The sequence below is a fragment of the Tamandua tetradactyla genome, chromosome 14, assembly GCF_023851605.1.
Source record: "Tamandua tetradactyla isolate mTamTet1 chromosome 14, mTamTet1.pri, whole genome shotgun sequence".
Taxonomy (NCBI): Eukaryota; Metazoa; Chordata; class Mammalia; order Pilosa; family Myrmecophagidae; genus Tamandua; species Tamandua tetradactyla.
The window spans coordinates 53,172,000-53,185,344 of record NC_135340.1 but is presented as its reverse complement, the minus strand read 5'-3'; the positions used below and the strand labels follow the sequence as shown (position 1 = coordinate 53,185,344).

Here is a 13,345-nt window from a genome sequence, read left to right as displayed (position 1 = left end):
GGCTTACCTCAATAAAAATACAATATTTAGATTAACAAATCAATTGTCTGGATACAGTTAAGTTCAGACCATACATGTACTTAATTTAGAGGAATGAAATCATCTGTGACTTGGCAGAGAGAAAGAGAGAATATAGCAGACCTCTGGCTCAGTAAGCATATGCCTCAGAGAGGGTAGAGAAGGGAAATGTCTGAAGCAGAGGGAGCTCCCCCCAACACACACACAAGACAGAAATTACTGTGATTACTCTGAGCCGCCAGAAGGATATTCTTTTCCTCTGAGAACACTAATCATACCAGAAACTCAAAGGAAAAAGAACCGTTTCTAGTACAGCAAACTACAGCAGGATATCTGAACAAGGGGCTTTGATGTGAGTCCGTTAACAACTGCCGCATCTCACATCCACACAGCGCATTACAGATGAAGAAAGTGAGGCAAGGAGAGGATAACCGAGTTGCCTCAGGTCACCCAGCTGAAAAGCAGAGGTTAAGGACTGACACTCCCTGTCAGTCTACTGGGGTCACATTTGAGGCGCCATGTAAATTACTACAAAAGATAAACAGTACTTCAGAAGAGAAACATGTCTCGAAGGATGCTGGAAGCAGAGCTGGGACTCACATGCCCTTCCATGTTGATGACAGCAGCAGATATCTTGTCTATAGCTATGCTGACTCCAATGGCAGTGGGAACCGGCCCGAGAGCCTGTGGGCCTCTAAACTGGGGAATCTGTGGAGAAAGACACACTTATGGTTAGGAAATAGAGGAGAAACTTTGATTATAGGGGAAACATTGGTTTTAGGGCAAGTAATTTATTGGCAACTTATTACCAAATATTTCAACAAAAGGAAATGTGTGTGTGTTTGTGTGCATGTGTGTGTGTAGAGAGAGAGAGCAGGAAGCCTGCATACAGCGTTGGGAAATGTTAACACATGCTGCATCTAGAGCTGAGCTGTTCAGTATGGCAGTCATAGCCACTTGTGGCTACTGAGCACTCGAAATGTGGCTAATCCCAACTGAGATGTGTTGGTCATGTAAAATAGACTCGGATGGCAAGGACTTAGTATGAAAAAAAGGAATGTAAAATAGCTCAGTAATAATTTTTAAACTTTTGAAACTGTTTCAAAATGTTGAAACAATATTTGGGGTATATTAGGTTAAATAAAATATGTTATTAGAAATTCTACCTGTTTCTCTTTACTTTTTAAATGTTACTAGAAAATTTAAAAATACATATATAGGTTCTGGTTCTGTAGTTGGCACATTTTTCTCTATTCCTCTTAAGTACAGCCAAAAATTTTGGACACTCTCCATAAAACCAACATAAAAAGATTCTGAAAAGCAGACAGAAGAAGGCAGACCAGGTAGGGATCCTGGGACTAGAGGAATAAGATATGGTGAATTCCCTGGGTTTTCTTTTTCTTTTTTATTAAAGAAGTTGTGGGATTATAGAACAGTGAGGCATAAAATGCAGGATCCCATATATCACCTTATTATTAACACTCTGTATTGGTGTGGTACATTTGTTACAGGTGACGAAAGTACATTTTTAAGACTGTACTATTAACTATAGTCCATGGTTTAATTTAGGATTTTGTTGTGCAGTTCCATGAATTTTTTTCCCCAAATTTTATAATGTGTGTGTATATATATATATATTTACAACCTAAAATTTACCCTTTTAATCACATTCAAATATATAGTCCAGTCTTGTTAATTATGTTCAAGATGGCTTTGGCTATTTGGGGTCCCTAATCTTTCAAATAAATGTGATGATTGGCTTTTCCATTTCTGCAAATAAAGTTGTTGGAATTTTGATTGGGATTGTGTTGAATCTGTAAATCACTTTGGGTAGAACTGACATCTTAATAATATTTAGTCTTCCAATCAATGAACACAGACTGTCCTTCCATTTATTTATGTCTTCTTTAATTTCTTTTGTAGTTATTTGTATACAAGTCCTTTATATCCTTGGTTAAATTTAATCCTAAATATTTGATTCTTTTAGTTGCAAATGGAATTTTTTCCTGGTTTTTCTTTTTGCCTTATATATCTTGTACTGCATGCTGGAGAAAGTGACATCAGAGAAATGCCATAAGGAGCAGACAAAAAAAAACTCCAAGAAAAGCCTGTACCTTCTAGTTAAAGAACTTGGAAAGGGAAAACCTAGCAAGCCAGAAAACTTCTACATAGTAACAGCCCTGCTTCAGCCAATATTACAGTAAAAATGCAGGCCCTCTCCCCCCCGAAATGGCTGAGTGAAGACCCTAGACATTCACCCTTGCCCAGATGTAATGAGGCCTGTTCTTCTACTCCCTACCCTTCTCCCTGCCCCACTCTTGTCAAGGTGGCATCAGAGAAGACAAAGTGGGAAGACTGAACTTTCATCCCTGCCCAAGTGTATTAAGCAGTCCAAACAGTGCGAGCTGTGGCCAGGATCCCCCGGTTGTGCTCCCCCACTGGGGCACTGTCAGAGACGGCTGAGTGTTACCAGTGGTAACACCCCCACCGCCCCAATGGTGTCAGTGGAGGCATGTGGGAAGCAGTAACGAGGGGCTCCATCTCTTCCTACCAGAGAGGTGACAGCAGAGGTCTAGTGGGGAGCCTGAATTCCCACCAGCATTTAGCAATAGCAAGGCATAATGGGGGAGCCTGGACCTTCACCCTCACCTGGCAGTAGTTAGGCAGTGCCCCCTCTCCCCAGTGGTGTGGCGTCAGAAGAGCCCTGCTAAAACTGAAGATTTAAATAGGACTCAGAGTGTCATAACATAAAACCCCAAACATCCAGGGTACAAATGAAAAGCACATATTGTACCAAAACCCTGGAAGATCTCAAACGGAATGAGACAAGACAAGCACAGAAAGCAGTATCAAGAAGACTCAAATGCTGGAATTACATGAAAAAAATGTAACGCTGATATTATAAAAATGCATAAAAATCATTTATGAATATGCTTGAGACAAATGAAAAACTAGAAAGTCTCAGCAAATAGCAGATAAAAAGCTTACTGGATGGGCTCAAAAGCAGAATGGAGATGAAAGGAAAAATCAGTGAAATGGAGGATAAACAACAGAAATTATTCCATCTAAATAAAAACAGAGAAAATAGGCTGAAAAACAAAATGAAAGGGACCTTAGGGATATGTGAGACTAAAACAAAAGATCTGTGTCATCAGAGTCCTAGATGGAAAGTTGGAAAAGAAGGCAGGGCTGAAAAATAATCGAGGAAATAATGGCTGAAAAATTTCCCAACTTGGCAAAAGATGTAAGCCTATAGATTCAAGTAGGTGAGCAAAACCCAAACAAGATATAACCAAAGAAGTACATGCCAGGATATATCATAATGAAATTTCAGAAAACTAAAGATTAAAAAAAAAATCTTATGAGTAGTGAGAGAAATGATACTTTTCTTATAGGGGGAAAATACTCTCAGTGGCAGCAAATTTCTCATCAGAAACCATGGAGGCCAGCAGGAAGTGGCGTAACATTTTTTCAGGTTCTGAAAGAAAAGAACTGTAACTCCAAATCCAATATCCAGCAAAATCTTTCAGGAATGAAGGGGAAATAAAGACAGGGTGGTCGATGGTGGCTCAGCGGCAAATTCTTGCCTGCCATGCCAGAGATCTGGGCTCGATTCCTGGTGCCTGCCCATGTTAAAAAAAAAAAAATTCTCAGACAGGAATATTAACAGAATGTGTCATTGGCAGATCTGCCCTAACAGAATAGGTAAGGAAGTTCTTGAAATGCAAAGGAAATGATAGAAGGAGTCTTATAACATCAGGAAGGTAGAACAATGGAAAGAACAAAATTATGGATAAATGGGTAATACGATAGACTTTCCTTTTCCTCCTGAGTTTTCAACATTCTGTTTGACAGTCAAAACAAATAATATAACATTGTCTGCTATAGATCTCAATGTGTGTAGAGGAACTATTTAAGACAAATCAAATGGGGGATGGGGTAAAGGGATGTAAAGGGAGGTAAGGTTGCTACACTTCACTTGAACTGGTAAAATGCTGACACCTGTAGGTCTCTGTGTAGATGGAACAGTTAGGTGCCTCCATTGTGATGGGTGTTACAGGAATCTACCCATGTGATAAAATGGCACAGAACCATACACACATATTATACCAATGTCAATTTCCTGGTTTTGATATTTTACTACAGTTTATGCAAGATCTAACCACTGGGGGAAACTGAGTGAAGGGTACATGGACCTCTCTGTACCGTCTTTTTGTAACTTCTTGTGAATCTATAATTATTTAAAAATAAAAGTTAAAAAAATGATAATGTGATTCATATTACATTTCTATTTCTAGATGAAAGATACACAGGTGTTCAAATATTCTAATGATTCAATTTTTCAACAGATTTGAAAATATTTAAACAAGAAGAGAAAAATAAAATTAAGCCAGAACAAAAAAAATAAATAACAGGTACGCCCTCACCAGCAAGTCATATCTGCCACCAGCTGCAAGGATTTCTGGTACAGCCCGTTGCCTTCGTTTGATGAATGCCACAAACTGGAAGATGATTCCGTTGTGCTGCTGTACCTTGTAAACCAAGCCCAAATTGATTAGGACCTGTAAAGTGAAATGCCATATTAACGAGATTTAGAATGAGCTCGAGATTTAGAATGTGGAATGCAACTCTGAAAATGCCATTTTCCATCAACAGCATCAGAACAATCTATTTAGCCTAAACAACATATTCAGTAAGATTTGGCACAAAGTCTGTTTAACTATATATCCTTCCAACTAAGAGAAACTCTCCTCTCTTCTAAAATAACTTCTCCATGGCTAATTAACACTATCAGAATTGCTGCACAATAGAAATTGTGATGCTTCAAAGAAATCCTGATTTAAGCCAAAATTATTACTAGATTCAAATGTTCCAAAAATGGAAAACAGAGTTTTTCTGGAACAATAAATGACCTAAAAGCAATGATAAAATTGCTTATAAAACCCATTTCCCCCTTATGCTATTATTATTAATGCTACAAATGTGCACTGCCAGAATTAAACAGTTGCCTAACCTGTAACTTTATGCCAAGTTTCTTCAATAGTCCAACAACCTCTTCCAAATCTTTTAAACCATATTTCACCAATTGGGCAACAGCTGTCTTCTGTTTTATTAATGAATTTATTGTTGGTGTTAGATCTTGCAAATCTCCCTTCTGCTCAATAAATTTGTAGAGTCGACACAGCTGGAAAGCAAAGAAACACATTAGCTTCCAAACCACAGCAGGAAAAGGCTCACTTTGCACTGTGCTTGGTACTCAGAGGAGGACAGGCAAAGCTTTTGCATCTCTGAGAGGGGAATTTTGTGGTCAAAGGTAATTCTAGCCTTTGTCACAACCCTGACTGAGGATTATGTTTTCCAACAACTCTAAAGCACCCGGCAGAAGTGCTTTTAGACATGTATTCACAGTTCTTACTCATGCATACTTATAGTTAATGTTGACCCCAGCAGAGCAGACCTCCATTATATATTTTAAAGCCAGTATTTGTTCCTCTTTACCTTTCTCATTTCCATGAATTTCCATTATTACTGGCACATAAATGGGGGCATAGAAAGGTTCAAAGTCTGACTCATTCTAATATTACACTCAACCAGAAACTCCCTCTCCTCCCTTTGCTGGAATAATTCCTATCTGTAACCCTGGGATGCAGCTTGGATGTCATCTCCTGTGGGCAGCCTCCTGAGCCATCCTCTGCTGGCTCAGACCTCGAACCCAGTTCTGACTAGCTCTACCATATCCCCCCCAGAGGAGGGCAGAGATTATCTATCTGTGGGCCAGGCATAGTCCCTGTCACATAGCAGGTGACAGAGGAAATAAATAATTATGACCACAAAACAAGAAAGAAAAGTCCCAGAATTTAAAGTAGAAATTATTAAGAAACAAAGCTATAGCCATACTAAGATGGCAGGCAAGCAGAACCTGCTTCAACGATAAACGGGCACATGGAAACTAAGAGCTGAATGAAGACAGTTGAAGACAGTTTAATACAGCTTACCACAACAGTTAATTATAAATCACTTGTATTTTAAAAAATCCAAAATGTGTTAAAGTCTCCTATAATCTGCTTACTTTTATTAAACAGTAAACATTACTCTTCCTAATGAAATAAAAATTATTTCTTCTCAATAAACTTTAACATAAAATTACCCCATTAATAAACTACCAGAAGAACTGGAGTCAGACCACACAGGTTTTTGCCCTCACCCTTTCATTAACTAACTCCAAGTGAATATGGACAAGTTACAGCATTTGGATTTCAGGAGTCTCATCTGTGAAACAAGATGATTGGGGGGTGAATGCATGGCTCAGTAGTAGAATTCCCACCTGCCATGTGGGAGACCGGGTTTGATTCCCGGTCCATGCACAAAAAACAAACAAGTAAAACAAACAAAAATTCAACAAATGGTGCTGCAAAAACAGATACTCACATGGAAAAATAATGAAATGTGACCTTACCACACAGCATACAAAACAACAAAAAACAAATAAGAGGACTGTGCCAGATATTTGAAACTCTTTCACAACATTTCTACTTCCCTTTCTATTATCCTTAGAGTACCACTTTGAAATAATGAAAATACCAACTTTTCCCATTTAAACTCATCAAACACACAACTTCTAATTAATACTTCCTCCTATAGTAAGATAACCAGTTGGTAGAGATTTAGCAAAAAGCAAAGAAGTTGACATTTTAGCAAACAATTTAGCTCTATCATGTGCAAGTATACCATTTGTGAGAATTTTTAAAACATGAACTTGTTTCAAAGAGACTTTTGGGCTTGAACCTTCAGGTGGGAAAGCCCTGAATTGGACAGTCTTTTAAGTTAAAGTTGTATGACTTACAAGTTCAAGCTTTCCTTGTACTTTATAGACTTTTTGCATTATTTTTAAATGGGACTATTTCTGCATATAGGCATGTGCTGTGTACATGTCTAGGGTATTATGTACATATGGTTCTTCATATTTTAATATTATGCCATTGGGTCATTCATTAATACTTCCTCCAATATGAAATATTTAAATGTAGATATTTGAAATCCTACCTGACTCAATTTTCAGAACTCCTAGTGCTATGCATCTGGTTTATTTTCTCTGCTTGCATACTGTATAGGTAATATCATTATGGTGGTTTTTGCAGAACCTGTGAAAGTTGTTCTAAGAGCTGAGGGGAGATATATGCTACATGTGTTCCCCATAGCTTTTTTTTTAATGCCCACATGAACTAAGAAGTTGAATTCAAACTGTGGGCTCTTCGAATTACCCATTTTTGTAACTCCAGCAAAACACCTGCCATAGTGAAGGTGTCCGAAAGGTTGAGTGACTCTGTCTTGCCCGTGTCCTATCATATTTTGATTTATCCCACATGGGAATTTTACTGACCACAGGATCATGTAATGGAGTGTCAGACCAGGAGCCAGACAGGTTCTAGGAAAATTCAGAAAAAAAATCCCTTCTTATATAAATATTCAGGAAGATGTAAGAAATCCCTGTTGTCTTCTGTTATTCAGCTGCCCGATTAAGTATGGGTTACTGTACCAAAGATGTGGGTTTGATCTGATGCCTGCAGGGAGAATATGACAGACCTGTGTATCTTCTAAAAATTTTCTCATTGCCAATGGGCTCACATATAAGATTTTAGGAGCAGAACAAGTAGTAGGAAAAATCTGAGATGATGGTATGGTTTATTCCATGATAAACTCTGGGGTCTATCCTGTAAATACTTGTGAAGAGTGCTTTGAAAACTACTGCTTTTTTCTTCTGTTGTTTTGTATACATGTTATATTACACAATAAAAAAGTTAAAAAAAAAAAAAAAGATTTTAGGAGTAGAAAATGTATCAGGAAAGCAGGGGCTCTAGTTCAGCTCTGTTGAGGTGGAAGACCTGGGGAGATGCCCAGGCGAATGTGCTGAGCTCTGTGTCTCCTGTGGTCCCATGTAGCCTATTTCAGGGGAGGACAGCTAAGACTAGCTCCGCTCAGCAGGAGCGCCACCCAGCACAGCCTCCACGAGGGTGTAAAAGAAAGTGTCTGGTGAGCAAGTAGAACAGGGTGATTAAAGCACATTAGGAAGAACCGTGGAGAGACATTCTTTGATCACAGCACTGTTTCTTTTTTTCTCTCTTCTCCTAATCCCAGAGGTTGCCATGGTACCTGTTAATCTTCAAAGGGAAGAACTGGGCCTGTGAGGCAGCAAGAAGTGCTGCTACCTTACTGCAGCAAGAATTTGGTGACATTTTCTGGTATCACAAAATTACAGAGAAAGCTGTAATAACAACATTAGAAGGTACTTACTCTGTTAGAAGACAGAGAAAGATTACAAAATTTAGCTTCCACTTCTCTCCTCGTCAGTTTTTCCGTCTAATGTGGAAGAAAAAGGTAACAGTGAGAGCCCCCAAATTTGGCCCTGGATAAAGATACAATTTCCAAGCTAATTCTAACAATTATATCCTTCATTTCTGGACAAATTACTCCTAATCATAAAGGATGGGTTTAATTCTGTAATTAATTTTTTTTTTCAATTCACATAAAGCCATAACTAAAGTTGTTTTAAAATTTGGAAAACTTGACTTAAAGTAATTTAAAAAAAAAGAGAAGTGTACTTATCGAATGGTGAGGTAATCTAGACCTTGACAGGGTTAATCAGGGGTTTCTAGTTTGCATGTGGAGGTAATCACTCTGAGCTGTCCTTCCCTAATAAAAGCTAATTACTGATAGGCTCTGAGCATTTCATCACAAGCTGGCAGAGGGGATTGTGGCTATGGGGATATGAACAAGAATGAGCTGAAACCCGCACAATCCTTGGCATTTCTGTCAGGGTCTGATTGACAGATTTTATTGTATCTGTCATTACCAAAGCAGCAGTAACACTTTTGGTGAGAAAAGAATCATTAAGAGATAAAATTGAGGTCTTTGATGTGTCCTTGCCAGATGAAAGAAAACCAAGTTAAGCCTTTTGGTATATAAAAAACAAATAGTCATTGTGGACTTCTGCTGTTGTTTCTGCCTTAATTATAGATTGCCTGGTGCTGTTGGTTATTCAATCTCCTTGATGCCTCTTATTTCATTGTAAAAAAATATTGAGGGCCACGGTGGCTCAGCAGGCAAGAATGCTTGCCTGCCACGCCAGAGGACCCAGGTTCAATTCCCGGTGCCTGCCCATGTAAAAATAAATAAATAAATAAATATACTGAACATGAAAACAAATTAGAAAAAATAGTATTTACTTCTATCCTTGCATCATAAAGTAACAATATTTTAATTTTCAATATTTCCCTTCCAGGCTCAATATCTGCATTTATACTATAATGTAATGATTACTACAATGTGGCTAAATTAGGGAAGAGTAACTAGAGGTGCTGAAGTCCCAGTACCACAGGAAGGGGTGATAAATGAGGCTCTAACCACTCTCTCCCAATTCAGTCAAAGAAAATCTAGAAATGACTACCAATAAGCATGAGCAAATTGGAAGAGTTGAATATAGGGTATTATTATTCTCAATTCTAATACTTCCTCGCTTGGCCTCTGTAAAATAAGGATAATAAGAGTACTTGTGAGGATGAGGTAAGTTAATCCATGTAAAGTGCTCAGAACAATGCCTGGCACTAGGTGCTCAACAAATATTATAAGTAATACGTAATAATAATGATAATACTATATATAAATAATACAATATTTTTTGTTATTAGCAAGTATTAGAACCAATAACGTAGTGATTTTTTTGCTTCAAGAAGTAGGTTAGTAAAGAGCCTCATTATCTTATAAATCAAGATAACCCAAGCATTTTAAATCGAAGTTACTCTTCTAAAAAAATGGTGACATAATCAAAGTCAATTGGTTCTTTCACTTTAGAACAATGAGGGAAGGAGATAAAACTCCCAAGTCATCACCTTCTCATGTTCATTTTGAATTCTGCATAAGCAAACCAATACAGTGAGCTATTATTTTATATTTCTGTGCCACTTTTAGAGCAACCCCAGACTAGATGAGACCAGGTGAGAGAGCTGGACTGCGTGGTGTAGTGATGAGTGTGCTCTTATGTTGCCTTCCAGATTTTAAAATGTTACTAACTATGAACTGCTGTCTAATTCATAATTTATGCATTTCCAGTATTTTAGTATAATGCAGAGAGATTCCCTTTGTCCTTAGGAATAAAAAGTCCAGCAGGAGAATGGTTAAATAAACTGTGGTACAAGGAATAATATGTAATACAGGTCAGCAATAAAAAGGAATAAACTATTGATAGAAGCAAAAAAAAAAAAAAGAATAAAAAGTCTAGACTTGACTATAGTAGTTTTGCTGTATCAGTAAGAAAATATAACAAACTATTATTATTATCTTTCAACATCAAGTCAAATGCTTACCACAGCATCATATAGAATAACGTAGACTTGACTGAGTTTATCTTCTGGGATCCCACAGTGTAAGAGAATTGCTTTCAATAATGTGGTATGGTTTAAGTAAATACTGTAACTTCTTTCCTAGGATATGGAAAAGAACATATTTTTATCATAAAAGCAATATAGCTATATGACCAAATCCAGAATCTTACAATCAATTTACCACTTTAACACAATGGAAAAATTGAATTTTAGTGTATTTCTTTCTGTTTATTTTTTCATACATGTTCTTTTTTACATAGTTGTACTCAAAGAATACAGCATAATACTTTATGATAAAAAATGCTCTGACAGGCCCTCTGCTATACAAAAAAGCCCAAAAGAGTTCATGTAGATTTCAAAGAGGAAGAGGATCTGGTTCAATAGTAATCAACCTATATGCATGGACAGGTGGAAAGTTATCACTGCTTTTATCCACATATGACAGAACATAAAACATTTGCAGTACAGCGAGCTGTGTGCCAAGTGAGATGTAATGGGGGGGTTCAGAAAAAAGGGAATGTGTGGGTCCTGCAACTTACTCAGGTTGGAGAAAACAACTACCACGACCCCAGGTGATATATGGATGTCTCACATCAAGTGGAAAGGAAAGGGGACCAACCAATGAGGGAGCAGCAGGCTCCCTGGGAAGGATTTACAGCTTCAAGGCCCCAAGTTACAGCTGGGAAGAGAAAAGACTGTCTAGATGAGGAACTGCAGGGGCTGACAGATGACATGGGTGGGGATGCCCGACTAGAGTAAAGATTGAGTTGGAAGCAGCAGGGAGTCACACGGGCTAGGTAGGGTGAAACACAATGAAAAGTAAAGCTGGAGAGTTAAGAGAAAGGGGAGAGGAAGGAGCCCCTGAGGGTTCAGAACAGGGTAGGAACATGTTAAACGTACCCTAGTAGGACGCAGCCTGATTTCTTGCATTTTGGAAATATGAGAAGAGAAACGACCCCTCTCCCCTCCAAACAAAACAAAACAAGCAGACAAAAACAAAACCAGTTCCTGTCAAGGTAGAGGTAAGAGCCTGAGATAAACCTTAAAAGCAACATCATCAGGCTCTTTTCAGTGACTTCAGTAAGAATGAGATTCACTGCCAGCAGAAACTGAGAGAGGCAGTTCTGTAGTTGCTGCTTCCCCATCACATCTGGTGAAGCACTCTAGCAGGGATAATCTCAGAATGTTAAAATCTAGAAAGCAACCTGAAGCACTGGAAATTCTTGGATGATTTCATAGATAGTGTAGATGATTTCAGCAGTGGGCAGGGAACTATTGGTGGTAGAAGTGACAATATCAAATGCACATTCCAGAAGTTCTTTGGGATGAAATCGGTCTAGCTTCCGAGGTCTGAACACACGTTCTATACAGTACCTGGAGAAAGAACCCAGATTTTTAAGGTTATGCTTACTAGAAACAAATATATACAAGAAATTGTTGAACAAAATAGAAAAACAAATGAAAAAATTAATTGGTGGTAGAACAAAAGGGCTTACAGATAGGATGGGCCAAAACAGTCTTGACTTGTGATCTAGGTTCCTATTCCTAGTTTTGTGCTGTTAAACTGTGAGGCTTATTATTATTATTTTTAATGTCTTAAAATAGAGATGAAATTACACAAAAAACAAGCCTACCTCAAGCGCTACACAGGGATCTACACAGGCACACCCACACCTTAGGACTTGGACTACTAACTGTTCACTGGCAGCTGAGAATGAAAACGCATAAAGAGCTTTGACTTCACCAGGAGACAGAAGCCTTACAGGAGGGTGCCTCATTGAGAACATCGCTGCTCCAATTTGTGAAGATCTCAATGTTTGACTCCTGCAGTACTTAAACGTACAGAATATCTTTTCCCAATGCTAAGTGCCTGGAGGTCCTCAGCATTCAGCAATCCTGCTGGTTTACTTTGCTTCTCTACAAGGAGCTTTTGTTCAGTTACCTGCGTAGGCAGTTTTCACACAGAGACCACTGGACATTTGTCCCTCCAATTGATTTTTTAAAAGCAGCATCTGTGATTGAGATCAGCCAGATGTTTTTTCAAGACACCATTTGTGAAAATAATTAAGTGATGTTACTTGGGGACACTGAGAAGGCACAGCACAATCTATAGGAACTTCCTAGGTCCTAATTGCTGTATCCTTTCCACAGAGGAGGCTGGCAGTCCTCATCACTTAAGGAAGTGGTCTAGTAGCTGGGCTTTCTGACAATATTCCAAGCTCAATACTTTGAACCCAAAATTCTTTACAGTGTAAAGATCATGGAAGATAAAACATCCTCCCTGGTCTCTTTCCACATCCACCAAATGGAAACTCTCACTGTTTCTTACCTTTTTAAATTCAATATATTATTTCTTGCCACATATCTTGCAAAAGGAATCTAGAAGATACACAGTTTTAAAAATCAATGTCAAGACATGTTAACTACTACACATTAAAAAAAAAATCAGCTTTATTAAGATAAAACCCATACACCATGAAGTTGACCCTTTTAAACTGCACAATCTGGTGTTTTTTTAATATACTCACAAGGTTGCTGTGAAGGTTAGTGTTAGGTGTCCATATGGCTAGGGAAGCTAGGCTGTTGTACTTAGTTATTTCACCAAACACCAAGCTAGGTGTTGCTATGAAGGGACTTTGTAGATGTGATCAATATCTAAAATTAAGTGACATTAAGTAAAGAAAATCCTTGATGATATGTGTGAGCCTCATCCAATCAAGCCTGAAGGCATTAAGAGCAAAACAGGCTTCCTGGAGAAGAAGAAATTTCAAGACTGTAGAATAAACTGCTGCCACAGCTTTCCAGTCTGCTGGCCCGTGTACAAATTTCAGACTTGCCAGTTCCCAAAATCACAGGCCAGATCCTTAAAATAAATCTCATTACATATCCTGCTGGTTTTGCTATTCTGGAAAACCCTGACTGATACAGTTTGCACTGATCACCACTCT

At 38.2% G+C, this 13,345-nt stretch overlaps 1 protein-coding gene across 1 annotated transcript in view; it reads right to left on the bottom strand.

Annotated features, from left to right (window-relative positions):
- EIF2AK4 (eukaryotic translation initiation factor 2 alpha kinase 4) overlaps positions 1 to 13,345 on the bottom strand; it is a 120,787-nt gene that overhangs the window by 26,228 nt on the left and 81,214 nt on the right. Inside the window, exons 24-30 of the mRNA XM_077127431.1 lie at positions 12,727 to 12,776; positions 11,603 to 11,771; positions 10,380 to 10,496; positions 8,311 to 8,376; positions 5,033 to 5,203; positions 4,446 to 4,580; positions 619 to 726 (exon numbers count right to left, since the gene is read on the bottom strand). Coding sequence (XP_076983546.1) covers positions 619 to 726; positions 4,446 to 4,580; positions 5,033 to 5,203; positions 8,311 to 8,376; positions 10,380 to 10,496; positions 11,603 to 11,771; positions 12,727 to 12,776 — 816 coding nt within the window. The remainder of the gene's footprint in view (positions 1 to 618; positions 727 to 4,445; positions 4,581 to 5,032; positions 5,204 to 8,310; positions 8,377 to 10,379; positions 10,497 to 11,602; positions 11,772 to 12,726; positions 12,777 to 13,345) is intronic.